Below are 15,650 nucleotides of genomic sequence, written 5' to 3'. Positions count from 1 at the left end.
TAACCCTTTACCGGTGAAAGAGACATTAACCCTTAACTATCTGTTTATGACAAGTAGTGTGCCGAGTCTTCATTTATTCACTCTAATTTAAGGTTTCGTGTGCCAGTAATATATTTTAATGTTTTTAGAAGGTCTCTTTCCTTAAGTCTATACATGCAACAATAGTTTAGTTATATATTAAAGTAAATAAGGTTTTTAAAATGTTTAAGAAGCTTCATTTAAAATTAAATTAAAATGCAGAGCCCCCTGGACCAGTGGCCAGGACCTGAGCAGTGCGAGTGCCACTGAAAATCAGCTTGTGTGCCGCCTTTGACGCTTGTGCCATAGGTTGCCTACCCCTCATCTAACCCCATACCAAGCTATAATAGTTGCCCTTGTTGACGGTCTCCATAGTGAGACTAATGTTTGCGCATTGAGACAGGACAACATTTAGGCCACTTGTGTTCTAAGACCACAACCTATCATGCTGACCCATGTTGTCTCGTTGTTCCTTGTGGCCCCTCTTAGTCTAATACTTACCTTGTAGTTTGCAGTTTTGAAGATGTATTGGTCCCAGGATTACCCACTTCATTGGAAATGGTTTGTTGCAACATGTACTAATCCCTTATGCTTAACAATTTGTCCTGCTTTGTATTTACCTATGGCACTCTGGTTACCTTTCCCAGACCTCAGGAAGAGATCTGTGAAGCTCAAAAGCTTATCTCTTCCTCCAACAGAAGCTGGTCTTAATAGAAGATATTACCTCAACCACTTTGTGTCTCTCATTTAGATTGTAAGCTCTTTGGGGCAGAGGATTCCTTTGTGTGACTGTTCGGCAGTTAGTGCATTGGGGTCCTGGTCCATGACTAGAGCTCCTAAATAATAATAGTAGTAACAAACACCTTCATTCTCAGACATTTTCATTGCATGACAAGGATGAAACGTACTGATGGAATGATGCAGGGCCCCTTTCTCATGTAGGGACTTCTGTGCTTTACCTGTGTTGTTGGATGCATATGTGACTTTGGCTTCCCCTGCTGTCAGTCTGCCATGCTAAAATTTAAATCCACTTAAAATCAAGATAACTTCAAATTAGCAGTGTTTTCAAAGGAATTAATTGATACTTATGACAAAAAATAACTTATTCATGACAATTTACTTAATCTATTCAGCCATATTTGAATTGCCTGAAGTCAAATTCAGTTGCTTAATATTTACGTGGGTAAGAAGGTGCAGGTGTTCCTATTTGTTGTCCTATGCATTAATTCATAATCTTAAAATCGTTCTCATCAGGATTCAGAATTTAACACTTAAACACGTGATCAGGGTCATTGAAATCAGCGAGGGCAACCGTGGGGAAACTAGTGGATATAAGGCTCAGCAACTGATGACATTTTTAAGTACTATCCCAATGAAATCAATGGGATTACTCATGCTATTAATATTAAGCATGTGTGTAAGTGTTTGCAGAATCGGGACCTTGGATTACACACTAATTGGGGCTGGGACCACCTTTTTATTAAACACACACACATAGTACGTAGCAGAATCAAGTCCTGAGGGGGTACCACAGCAATATTACTACAATAACAAAAATTCTATTGCATTGGCTAGAGCAGTATCAGTTTTATAACTCTGTAAATGGATATACTTTACATTTCAGAGCACACTGCAAGATGCACGCTATTTGTGTGGGTTGCCACTGCGGGTGGATTTTGATAAGGGTTGAGCATGTGGAGATGGAGAGGAGTTTAATTTTATTTTTGTAAATTATGGCAGGATGTGTGTATAGAGTGTTAGATAGGTGTCCCTTATTTTTTAACATAAATCTAAATACAGTAAAGATCAATTGCTGTTGGAGATAACAGCGGTGCTTTTATGAGTTGCAAACAGGGAGGAATCCCATTTTTCCAATCTATGTACTTCAAGAATTCTCCCAGATAGGGAGTCAGTCTGATCTAATGGTTAGGTCACAGGACTTGACATCAGGAGGCTTGGGTTTTATTGTCAGTTGTGCCCTTGATTTGATTTGCACTTACTCGCTCTCATTTTCTGTGAAATGGGACCCATACTTGTACTCACTTCTAAAGTGCTTTGTGAGATATGGAAGAAAAACACTATGTAGGTGCAGGGTACTATTATTGGACCACTAAGATTCTGTGCATGGAGGAAGCAAAAGGGTAATCAGAACGTGGTAATGCATTTTGTAATGATAAAAACATTTAGCACTTCAGTACAAAAGCTTCACAGCAAGAAACTAGTTGTCGGAAAGAAATTATTGCAGTGCTGTCATCTAGATTAAACATGTTTTATTATTTTACTGCAAAATTCTTTAGAAGAGATACTCAACTGTACGAAAAGCCATTGCAATGAACTGCATGCATTTTTGAAAATTATTTGCTTCTAAATTGTGGAACATATGAATTGTTAATAAATAATTTGCTGATGTAAACAGCACTGGTACTCTAGCTTAGACTAAAAGTTGAAATACTGAGAACCCATCTATTTACGGTATATGATATATAGTAGCTATTGTGGCATAGATGCTTTTTTGTCCACTAAAAGCTTAGTAAATTAACTTCTCCATTCCAACTGATTTCTATGGCTTTTTTTCCAGGAATGATTCTAAATGTAACATTTAAAAGTCTTTCGCACAATGGAGGGGAAAAAAGCCCATTGCTTTAGCCCTGAAATGCTCCAAGAATGTTGTGATAGCAGTTCTGTAGCTAAGAGTGACTTGGGCATTCTTTCTAAATATAGTCAACTTCTATGTTATAATCCATAGCTGCTTTTGTTTTGGTGAGATTCCATGCCTGTCGACACTGGGAAATTTTCTAGAATTTTGCACCAAAAGTAGGAATGCTAAGAAACCACTAACGGGGATAAGGCCCTGGGAACTTGTGGCATCTTAAGTGTAACCTGCAAAGGGAAACCTGTTTTGAGAAGAGTTAGGTCTTGTCTACAGGGAGACGCTATTGTGAAGTAAGCGAGGGTGTAAATTTAAAGTGCAGTAGTTATGCTGTAATAGCTTCCCACATGGATATTTGTGCACTAAATGCCTGTGTACACTTGTAAAGTGGATTAAACTAAGCCTCACACAAGCACTCTTAGTGTGAAATAAGTGTCCACAGGGAAGCTATTGCAGACTACCCATTGTGGGTTATTTTCCCCCTATAGACAATCCTTTAGAATAGAGTGCTTAAAATGGCTGTGCCTGTCTGGATCCATGCCCATGCTATTGCTACCAGTGATAGAATTGAATTAGTGAAATTAACAATTGGAGAAACTTGTTGGCATAAAAAGACTAATGTACTGGTAAACTCAACCTTTGATTAAATGATGGTCTGCCAGTCCTCTCAATGGCATGCTATTACTTACTGAGGGAAGCTCGGTAAGATTTAGAAAAGATCAAGCAATCCTTTGCGGATACAAGGAACCCAAGTGACTCCCAAATTAGGCCACTAAATCACTCCTCTAATCAATTAGTTGCCTCTCTTTAGTCATTCTGTCATCTAGGGCTACTCTGAAAAAACTGGTGAGTGCTTGCACTTTGCCAGTTCCACAGTTGCACTGAAGCTGGCAATTATAGGAAACACACACATATATAATTTCCTCACAGAAAAATGGCTGACCAAGTATTATTATTTTATCAATGACAATTGGTTAATAGCATAGTAAAAACATCCTGATTGGATAATAATTAAATCAGTTTCAATATCATGTGCTGCAAAGAGCTGCAGGAGACACATTAAAGAGCGTCTTGCAGCTCGCAAGCCTCAATCTGAGTATCACTGCTCTAACCTGATGCACGATACAACCTCCTTCACTACGATAGCAAATTCATAGCCTACATAACCAGTAACGGAAAGAAAAAGTAATTGTGATGGTCTGTAGCAGCTGGAGTGAAGAAAGAGACCTGATTCTGATCAGTGCTGTCTTTTACAAACAGCCATCTTCTGACTAGTGCTAGTGCTAGGCCATTTAATGAGAGGACTGGCCGAGGGGACCAACTGCCAATGGCAATCTGCTGTGTGTTATACACCCTCCTGTTTCCTTGCTCCCCAACATGGTGCTAGCTGTGAGACCTGGCTTCCTTTAACATTAATTCTCCTCTATATTAATATGAATAGCTGAGAGATTTTAATTTGCAAACCAAGAAGGTATAGTGCAAGTAACCCTTGCAGATTTTCAATTTTTTGGAAGGTAATATGGAAAGTTAACTAAAATTCATATTTCTAATAAGATCTTAAGTATAATGCACAGAAAATATTTCCCCGCCTCCCAAAATAGCAAGGTAATCTATTTCATGCTGTATTTCAGTGGTAGGTGAGAATATTTTATAATATATATGTAGCTTCCTTCTGGAGGAAAAGTGCTTTATAAATATTAATTCATCTGTCAGAGAGAATGCACTTTTTTGTAGGTTAATCTTTAAACTATTACAAGTTAATTGAAGTCTGATGTTTAGTTCACTTTAATATCATTAAGTTCATATTTAATGATATTAAAGTGAACTTATTTAAACAAAGGACAGTAGCATCCTGCAGTCTACCTTTTTACATATTCAGGTGTATTTGAACTCTTTAGCTACATTTACCAAAAAGTGGATGTCACTATTGATTATATCCCCTTCAAGATGACCAAAGAAAGAAAAAATACTTATTTTAGTTAATTTCAGATCTTTCCCATCTTTTTTTAGCTGTACTGTGTTCCCCTTAATACACAGGTGCTCCACTGAAAAACATTTTTTAAGTGGAATGTTTAAAAGTTTTATACTCTGTGTTTGTTTGTTTAGGCCTCACAACTCCTGTATCAAGGGTGGGCAAACTTTTTTTTGGCCCTAGGGCCACATCAGGATGCAAAACTGTATGGAGGGCTGGGTAGGGAAGGGTCTGCCTCCACAAACAGCCTGGCCCCTGCCCCCTATCTGCCCCCTGACGGCCTGCCTCAGAACCCCCCACCCATCCAACCTCCCCTGCTCCTTGTCCCCTTACTTCCCCCTTCCCAGGACTCCCGTTCCTAACCGCCCACCCGCTATCTAACCCTCCAGTTCCCCATCCCATGCCCCCCCCCCCAAACCTCTGCCCTATCCAACTACCTCTGTTCCTATCCTCTGACCGCTGCCCACAGAATGTCTGTCCCATCCAATCACCTCCTGCTCCCTGGGGCCACCTGTCCCTTATCCAACCCCTCGGTCCTGTGGCTGTGGGGAAAGGAGAACAGCGGGGGAGGGGCCCAGGGCTAGCCTTCCAGGCCAGGCGCTCAGAGGCTAGGCAGGTCAGTCCCGTGGGCAGTAGTTTGCCTATCTCTGACCTATGTGCTGTAGAGAAATATCATTATTTTACAAATGGGGTGACTAAAGCATATATGTTAAATAACTTTCAGCTCATACAGTGAGTCAATGTCAGTACCTGAATTAGAGCTCACCCTAATCTTCTGGTTGAATGCATAATCCAGTATGCACCAGTTCATTCCAGTATTCTTTTTTTATATATTAAAAAGTGTACTCATTTCAAATACTGAACTAGTCTTACTGACTGTGTAGTGATTAAAGACCTAGGGTACCACACACTTTCGATGACATAGTAAATACTTAGTTCTAAAAAATACTTAATACAATTTCTGTACTAACAGTGAGGAGTACTTATGGCACCTTAGAGACTAACATTTATTTGGGCATAAGCTTTCATGGATTTTTTTTTGCTGATACAGACTAACATGGCTACCACTCTGAATTTCTCTAATGTTGTTAATTGGATTTTATTGTAGTTCTACAATGTTTGGTTTCTTGATAATCTTGTATGTATCTTGATATCTAGGAATGCAGCATTCAAGAAAAGATTGACTTTGAAATCCGCATGCGAGAGGGAATTTGTAAACTGCTTGCAGTGAGCACCCAGAAAGACCAAGTGCTGCATGCAGTTAAAAACTTGATGGTTTGCAATGCTCGCGTACTTGCCTACAAGACAGAACTACAGAAACAAAAAGAGGAACCAGTCACGTACAGAACAGGAGGAGGGTGAGTAATAATCTTGAGTGTTTTGTTACAAATTGAAAATTCAGTAGCAAGCTCTAAGTTGTGATTTAAAAAAATAAAATAAAATGGTTTAGGTAATTGTTAGTGTTGTATCAGGAGGCTTAGGCAGAAAATTGGATCTAGTACTGGCTTGTCCTCTTCTCTCCTCCCCCCAAACAAAACTCAAAACAAAAACCTACAGCAACTTGATCTTTGCACTGTACTGGAGCATTAAATCTGCATTTCATAACCTCATTTCAAGATACTGGATTTGGTATTTTAGAAAATGTAAATTGAGGTAATTTGTTCTCCACTAAAACATATTATGGGCATTATCCAGTAGTGTTCAAGATGTAAGTGTGGGATACCCTGATGAGCATGTTTTGTACAAGAGAGAAGCTTACATTGAACGTGTGCAGTGATATCAGGTTAGGTGTGTGAAGGAACAAAGTATGGAAGACCTTATGGGTAAGCCCCTACTTGAATTGCAGGATGATTGTCAAAAAATGGCAGCTGAGTTGTAGACAAACCATGGAAAATTGCAGAAAAGTAATAATGGAGCTTATTACTTTTCCGCTGTCGGCCACCTGGGGCTGAGAGTGAGGGCCCTGGGCTGACGGCAGGGGCTCCTGCTCTCCGTCCCGGGGTGGCTGGGGCTCCCACTGTCAGCTCTACACACAGTGAAAGACTAATATTGTGGAATCCTCAATATTGCAAGCTAAGTAGAGCTTTACTTATGGGATTATCTCCAAACCAGTATACCTTCATTTCTAGTTTTCAATCTTTTACTCTTTCTAAATCAGCAGTTCTCAAACTTTTGTACTAGTAACTCCTTTCACACAGCAAGCCTCTGAGTGCGATCCTTCCTTATAAATTATTTAACACCATTATAAATGCTAGAGGCAAAGCATGGTTCGGGGTGGAGGCCGACAGCTCATGAGCCCCCATGTAATAACTTCGCAACCCCCTGAGGGATCCTCACCCCCAGTGTGAGAACCCCTGTTCTAAATGTACTTTAATAGTTAATTGGTACCCTCTGCTGGCCATTTTAGTTAACTACATCATAGGATTCAAAATACACAATTCTTCACAAACATGAAGACAAATGCTTGATTGAAAATATGCCTGAACTATAACTGCTGGGTGAGTTGAAGCATAACCAGCTAACCTGTATAATGTTGCTCTGCAAAAGGGAATAGAACTTGTGTGTAATATTGAGAATAGTGATACAGAGCTACCATTTCTTTCAGGTTATCATTTTAATGAAGTATTATGTAGCAATTCAGTGCAGAATCTCTTCAAGCAACTATGGCTTAGTCCCAATGAACTGTATCCATAGCAACAAACTTCTAACATTTTGCATCTAAAAGTGTTGTTTTTTTGGGGAGAAAGCTAGAGAATTTTATTTTGTGGCCAGATTAACCCTGATGATTAAAGCTAATTTTTAAAATTATTGCATATGCATATAACCACAGTATATTTTATGGCATCATCAAACTTTTACCAGTTATATTGCTTTTTCGTAAGAAGTTAAAGACTTATATGACATTCTTTTCTTTCTCCATCACCAAAAGCAGAAAGACCAAATATTTATGTTGACTCTTAGATCTGTAGGCTTTTGATACCATTGGCCGCAAGGTAAATACTGATGATTTTAACAAAATTAAATAAAAAACTGGACTGTTGTATTTAAATCAGATGTTTTTGATATGTAAATAGTTTTGTGTTTTTTTAAAAGAAACCTGTTTAAAATGAGATTGAATTTAATACAAAATATTGTAAGGTCTAAACTTATTAAAATCTTTTAAAATAGGCTATCTCCATGGCCTCTATCAAAAACTTTGAGTTAAAGGCTGCTTTTCTATATAAAGAAAGATATTTCCCTCCCCCCAATTCTAGATTTTGAGGTCAAGCTTTATAAATATGGCACAGTAGGTCAGTCTAACTTAAGAGACTTAGGCAAGTAGGAATTTAAGCTTCAATCACTTTCTTTTAGGAATATTTAAACATTTTCCCCAACTGACCTGAAATAATCAGTTAAATTAGCTGACTATAGTTAATCCTACAGTTTAATAAAATCATTTAGTTGTAAATGTGAAACCTGGTTTGATAAGAGAAGTTTATGGATCCAAACCATTTAAGATTGTGTTATTTAATAAAAATACATTTTATATGCTGTTTTGTATGTCTAATTAAATTTAAGTTACTATCCTAACGCATCTTGACACAAATCTTGAGCAAAACATTATTTAGTAAATAATCAATATATTGTTCCCATTTTCTGACATACTGAAATGTACAAGTAATGAGAATCTGGAAATATTAAACTATATAATTGCTTAAATAAATGTGTATAGTTATAATGTATCCTCTAGGTAGCAAAAAGATGTACAAATCTAGTGTAAAGGCTTTATTTACTTGCAGATCAACATCCATAATGGCTATATCAACCAATGAGAATGCACCGTTCATTAGACAATAACTGACATACAAATGGAAAAGCTGATTAAAATACGGTATTTAACTTGATTCTTTCCATTAGGTGATTTAAGCCAATCCACCTTGGTGATACATTTGCAGATCAAAGCATAGATTCTTGGAGATACGTTTGTGTCTATGCTTGTTTTTTTTTTTCCTCCATGGTTTAGAGAACAGTACTGGATGGCTGCTTGTCTACCCGAAAAGCTGTCTTTGACAGGGATTGTACAGGGTTCTGTCTCATCCCCATTCAGCGGGCACCTGAAACCATTAGCTTTGTGTTGCAGTGCCATTAGTGTTCTGACAACATTTGGGGCAGGTCTACACTTAAAGAGCTACATGGCGCAGCTGCACTGATGCAGCTGTCGTGCATTAGTGAAGACATTACTGCGCTGACAGGAGAGCATTTGCCATCAGTATGGTTAATCCACCTTCGCAAGAGTCAGTAGAAGCTCTCCCATCGGCTGTCTACACAGGGGGTTAGGTCGGCATAACTGCTCAGGCGAATGGATTTTTCACACCTGAGTGATAGAAGTATACCAATATAGTATAGACCAAGCATTGGATTTTGTCTCTGCTTTGTTGAATCATCATAATGCAGTGGATCATCTGTTCCAATGTCTGGCATTTGGTTGAGATTCAATCTAGATAACACTGGTGGTGTCTGAGAGTTATGGGAGGCAATTGGTTGTAATTGTGGAAGTGACTTCTGCCTTCTCAAATGAGTGGTGTGCTCATTTCTTCTTACTTAGATTTAAAGTCTGGTGTCCTAGCTGCTTCTGGATGCCCAGATATCAGAAGTGACTAGGAACTGTTAACTTAACTTGGCCAGGAGATAGGGAAGGTTGCAAAGGGATGTGGAACTCATTACTGCTCATTCCTTTGAGTGGGGAGGGATAGTTCAGTGGTTTGAGCATTGGCCTGCTAAACCCAGGGTTATGAGTTCAATCCTTGAGGGGGCCACTTAGGGATCTAGGGCAAAATCAGTACTGGGTCCTGCTAGTGAAGGTGGCAGGGGGCTGGACTCTATGACCTTTCGGGGTCCCTTCCAGTTCTATGAGATAGGTATATCTCTTTGTTACCTCCAGATTGGTCCATTCCAATATGATTTACATGGAACTACCTTTGAAGACATCTTGGAAACTTTAGTTAGTACAGAATATAGCTGGCCACATACTTAGTGGTGGTTGTCTCAGGGTATGCTCCACACCAGTGCTTCAGAGATTGTATTGACTCCTAATTTGTTTCTAGGTTCATTTTAAGGTGTATTGATTAGAGTTTTTCCCTTATTAAAACCTCAGGTAATCTGCATATTAATTATCACCCTGAAAACGCAACACTTGGCAATAACTTCTGTTAGTTGAGGAGGAAATGTTTCTCTCTCCATCTTTTAATACAACAAATGGAGAAAGTAAATTATAGTCTCTTTGTGTGTATGTGGAGGAAAGGGAGAAGCAATAGACATAACTAGATTCTCTTGGAGTTGAAAAATGCAGGGAAGAAAGATCTGCTCACTTACCCTTTAATGTCCAGCTTACACCGTTTAAGGATCCAATCCTCTGTGAAATTAGGGAAGTTTACAATATCTTCCTTCAAGAATATGCAGAGCCCAACAACTTAAGCATGGGCTCCTCTACATCCAAAGGTAGCCAAATTCTTCTTTAAAGAAAAGCATCTGGACTGAGCATGTGTCAAACTTCAATCTTAAACCCATTCAAGTGTGGAAGTTTTAAAGACTGCTAATATTGTTCAGAAGCTTGCTTTTAGAGGTAAAAGTACATTATTCCAAGCCTTCTGTTTTTTTGTTTTTTTGTTTTTTTTTTTTTGGCAGGTGTTCAGATGTTCGGACTAAAGAGCGTGCAGCATGTAGAGGAAAGGTTGCCATATCAGGTACACAACTGGGTGACCATTTCATTTTGTTGTAAATGTAGAAAAATCTAATAAATTATATATTAGCAGTTCTCAAGCATTACAAAGTATATATGATTGGACAGTTTTTTTTCATTTGGCCAAATATACAAACAAGGTGGGATTTTAGAAAAAAAAGTTTAGATGATTTAGGAGCATAAGCCATTGTCTTTCAGTGGAACCTGTGCTCTTTAGTAATTTGGGGGCTTTTGAAAACCCCACCCAAGATCTTCCTACTACTTTGAAGGACTTTCATATTATGGAATGCTTTTGTATCTGCCTATATGTTTAAACATGTTTGAAAGATAAATATATTCATTTACTTAAAAATAAATGTGTTAAAGTCTTGGGATAAAAATTTGAAAAGTGCTCAAATCCTTTTGAAAGTGAATAGGATTTGTGTTAGGTGCTTTTAAAAATGTCTTCTGTGATCCCTCATAGCCCAACTTCTACATGATCCTATCATGAAATCTGTAGGATCTTATAATATAATACCGTAGATATTTGTTTGCAGCAACACCTTGTAAGAGCAACCACTGCCTACGAGCAACATTTCCCCTGGGAACACTTTCCCTGTTGTGAATTGTCAACACTCTCCATAACAGCAACAGCCATTTAGGAGCAACATAGCAAAAGGGCACCAATATGTTGCTACTAATGAGCATTTACTGTAATAATACTTAACTTTTATTCAGCACTTCATCAGTACATTTCAAAGTGCTTCACGATCCTTTATTTATTCTCACAACTCCTCTGTGGGATAGGGAAGTATTATTATCTTCAATTTACAGATGCACCATTGATTTTTAACATGATTTGACACAAGATAAGTAAGAAAATGTTATATTCCAAATGTATCTTTCAAAATTTTATGATGGGAATTGAGATTCTTCCAACTTGATGAATCATGTGTTCGCTTCCTGAATACACTTTTTTAAAGGTTATACTATAGGTTCTGCACCTAAACAAGCATGTGTACATGTTGGGCCAGCTTTAGCCTTAGGCTAGGTCTACACTGAGGGGGGCTCGACCTAAGATGCACAACTTCAGCTATGCAAATAATATAGCTTAGGTCGATTTACCTGGCCGTGAGGATGATGGTGAGTTGACCACTGCTGCTCCCCCGTCGACTCTGCTTCCGCCTCTCGCCACGGTGGAGTTCTGGAGTTGATGGCAGAGTGATCGGGGATCAATTTTATCGCTTCTATGCTAGACACAATAAATCGATCCCCGATAGATCGATCACTATCCGGCAGATAGTGTAGACATACTCTTTGTGTAAACGTGTGCTACTCTGTTGACCTTATACCATGACTAAGGCTATGATTTTAGCACTGGTATTTTTATTAAGTCACGGACAGGACATGGGCAATGAACAATAAATTACAGATTTATTGAAACCACTGCCATGAGGCTGAAGCTGGAGCCCTGAAGCCGGAGCCCAAGTGTTGCAAGGCTGAATCATTGAAATTTTCAGGAACTCGGAGAGGTCTCATAAAATCACGGAATCCGTGACTGACTTGTAGCCTTAACAATAGCTGAGGTTGGTTCATAGTGTAGTTGCTGATGGTGCCCGCAAAAATCTGGTAGACATTGACAATGCTTTTTTTAATTCACTGCTTAAATGAGCAATAAACACCAAAAAACAAGTTAAAATGACTCACTTTTAAACTTTCTCTACTGTAATAAAAAATAAAGTTAAATTTGTCTTTTCCTTTTTGGGGTGTGTGATATATGCTGTTCTGTCACCAAGGCTTAATGGAATCATGTAATCATTTTGTTGGATGCTAGGGCACATAGAATAGACTTAGAAGGGTTGCAGCTTTATCTCAACATGGAGTGGGGAATACATTCATTATCCATAATTTTTCTTGTTCTTATATTGTTTTCATGCATTTAAGTCCCGCTTGCATGAATAAACTATGTAATTTATCTCATTTACCAATTATTTTGTCAGCAGACAATAAATTAAATGTTGTTCAAAAAGCATAACTGTAATTTAAAGGTCTGTTTTTATAATGATCTATAAATGTCAAAAGGAATCATTGGATTTAAAACTGATTAATTGTACTACGTGAATGTATCTAATTTAAATCCATATGGATTTACAGTTAATTGTAACTGAAATTAAAATGTGTGAAAATTGATCCGAATTTTTGATAAATGGTTTATAAGTATCATGTTAAACTTGTTCAAGTAATTGAGTGTCTATATCCTGATGACTTTCTGATTAAGGCGTAAATTTTTCATTTTTCATGATGTAGAAGGAGGCATGCAAAAGTACTTTTGTTAGCCAACGTAGTTTTTTTTTTTTTTTTTTAGAGCATTAAAGCAATCATTCATGACTTTCCATGGTTAAAGTTTCAAAAACTTTTGTAACTCCGTTTCCATATATTTTATAACTTTCAGACCTTTGTCTTTTAAGGCTGAAATTTTCTGTGCTCAGTTCTTTCAAATTAAAAAAAAATAAAAAATTCCTGGAACTTTGAGCCACGTGAGCCACATTTCCACTTGTGTAGCTGTCAGTGACTTTTTAAGTGGTTCTGTTGCAGCAAGGAAGCTTTTCCAAGATTTCAGGCATCTAACTGCTGTGACCATGAAGCAGATGTCTGGTATCTTCAACCTGTTGCAATCATTCTGTTTTGCTTTCAATTGCTTTCCTAATAGCCACAGAAGCAGTTCCAGCAAGCACAAAAAGGCCACTTTGTTTGTTTCAGGCATCATATGATTAGCAGTAGCTGTTAATTCAGCACATGGTCCTGGTTCTTTGTGTGAGCTGATCTTTCCCACAGTAGACGTGCATATTCAGCTGTCGAATAGCAAAGTGCAAGTGCAGTGGTTGTTAATGTTGCTGGGTTGGTTCCCCATTTTGAATTTGCAAGCTTCCTGAGTATGTTGTTCCAGGTGTTAACTGTGCCTTTTGTCTCCTTCATGTGTGCCTTGAAGGAGAGAGTGCCATATAGTGTCACTCCATTTCAGTGTTGAGTAACTGATACTCCATTCCAGATGATGGTGTGCTTCATATTGGCCTCAGATGTTGAGGATAGAAGAGACTCACTTGTGTTTTGGCTGTGTTGGCATGGAACTGGTTCTTAGTGTAATAGACTGAGAGCCCAGACGGTGCCGATATTAATGTAACTTACATCAGAATGAGATCCTTGGCTGGAGCAGCAACACATAGATCATTGGCATAGATAAAACTTGTGCTGAAATGGAACAGTTGATCACTCATTAGATGTTGAAAAGTACTGGCAAGAGTATGCTCGCTTGTGGTAGGCCATTTTCTTTTGCCTCCATAAGCTCTGCTTCCTGTGTAGTTCAATGTAAGAACATTAGTGCTCTAATAGAGGTGGTATCAGTTATACAAAGTGTTGTATTTTTTAGAGGAGCCTTCAGTAATTTATTATGTCCTATCCTCCTGATAGGACAACAAATACAGTGCCTGTTATCATATCCTTTTCAAGGCCATCTTTGTAGTATTGACTGATGTTTAGTACTTTTCCGGTGCATGATTTTCCTGGGTAGAATCCACCTTACTCTGAGATTAGTTGCTTTTCAACATATGGTGATAGATGACTTGAGATGTGATGCTTGTACGGTTTGCAGAAGTGATAATAGTGATATAAGCCTGAATTTCTTCAGCTCCACTGCATCCTTCTGTGGCTTCAGGAGTGCCGCAACACATGCTCATAGCTTTGTGTGTAGCTGAGCACGTTAAACAACTTAAGTAACCAGTTCTTTGTTGCTGGTCCAAAGTGTTTGATTTGGTCAGACCAAATGTCAGCTAGTCTGGTGGCTAGATTCTCTAAAGCCGTAAATCCTGCTGAATGCCTATATCTGCAATATAACCAAAGAATTTCTATGCCTGCAGACCAACTCAGTCGTCAGCATAACCGACTGTACCTTAACATCAAAGCAGTCGTCAATGTCATTCAGAATTGTTTTCATCAAGACGGCACTGATGATAATATCAGCAAATGTCAAAGGGCTCTGGTGTGCCAAACACAGCCCGATAGCCAAAATGTGCACAGACTACAATTGTGAAGAACTGGTCTCTGCACTAATTGAGGAAAAATGGAAGTCATGGCAGAATCTTCTTGCAAGTACAGATATGACCCATAGCAGTAAGAAAGCATGGATTACCATCTGGAAGCTTAACAATGACCCAAGAAAGGCAGAGCAACACTACAACGTTCTTGGAGACCAGGTCGTACACTAACTCCTGGAAAATAGCAGGGAACCAAACAGACAACCGAAATTGCAGCTTGAGTAGCAAGAAGAGCAGGAAATTTATAATTTTGAGGCATAATGGAAAATGACCGAATTAACCTCCACAATAGCGCCCTCAAGAATGGCAAAGCTGCTGGTCTAGGTGGCATTGGTACTGAACAAATCAAACACTTTGGACCAGCAGTAAGGTTGTTACAATTAAAACAACAAGAAAACTTGGATGAAAAATCCTCTGAGAATAACTGTCTAATGGAACTTGCTGAACAAGTATCTGTATTTTTTTTTTCTGTATACTTTCTGTACAGACCAATTCCACAACCAGTAAAGTTCCTATATAAGAATGTGTTAAAGATTTTTAATGAAAACCAGCATATTTGCACTAATGCCGTTCACCATCTCAAGTCACCTAATATATTGCATGCTCTTTAAAGTTGGTGTATTGTACTTCTGGAGCCAACTTTGTTTAATGGAGTTCACTTTATGTGACATGTATTTGAGTAATAAATCTATAAATATCAATAGGCACTGCTGTTTGCCAGTGTCAGATATAATAGACCTTAACAGGGTAGATGAACTAATACGTTTGTTTAAAGAAATACCAACTCCATTATTAGTTACTGATAGCAAGTGATTTAGAAGAATTAAGCTGCTCTGCCTTTAGCCCTTTAATATGGTTATAAAGTAAAAGGTAACCTTTTCTTTTAAGTAAAAAGTAGGGCTTGTCAAGTGATTAAAAAAAATTAATTGCAATTAATCACACCGTTTATTTAAATATTTTTGGATGTTTTCTACATTTTCAAATATACTGATTTCAATTAGACTCAGAGACTCAGATTTAAGGACTGGAAGGGACCTCGAGAGGTCCAGTCCCCTGCCCTCATGGCAGGACCAAATACTGTCTAGACCATCCCTGATAGACATTTATCTAACCTACTCTTAAATATCTCCAGAAATGGAGATTCCACAACCTCCCTAGGCAATTTATTCCAGTGTTTAACTACCCTGACAGTTAGGAACTTTTTCCTAATGTCCAACCTAA

General features: G+C 38.3%; 1 protein-coding gene across 1 annotated transcript in view; it reads left to right on the top strand.

Annotated features, from left to right (window-relative positions):
• RTKN2 (rhotekin 2) overlaps positions 1–15,650 on the top strand; it is a 58,329-nt gene that overhangs the window by 5,093 nt on the left and 37,586 nt on the right. Inside the window, exons 2-3 of the mRNA XM_075072591.1 lie at positions 5,799–5,998; positions 10,305–10,363. Of these exons, the coding sequence (XP_074928692.1) occupies positions 5,799–5,998; positions 10,305–10,363 (259 nt within the window). The remainder of the gene's footprint in view (positions 1–5,798; positions 5,999–10,304; positions 10,364–15,650) is intronic.

The sequence above is a fragment of the Chelonoidis abingdonii genome, chromosome 15, assembly GCF_003597395.2.
Source record: "Chelonoidis abingdonii isolate Lonesome George chromosome 15, CheloAbing_2.0, whole genome shotgun sequence".
Taxonomy (NCBI): domain Eukaryota; kingdom Metazoa; phylum Chordata; order Testudines; family Testudinidae; genus Chelonoidis; species Chelonoidis abingdonii.
This window is presented reverse-complemented; position numbering and strand designations above follow the sequence as displayed.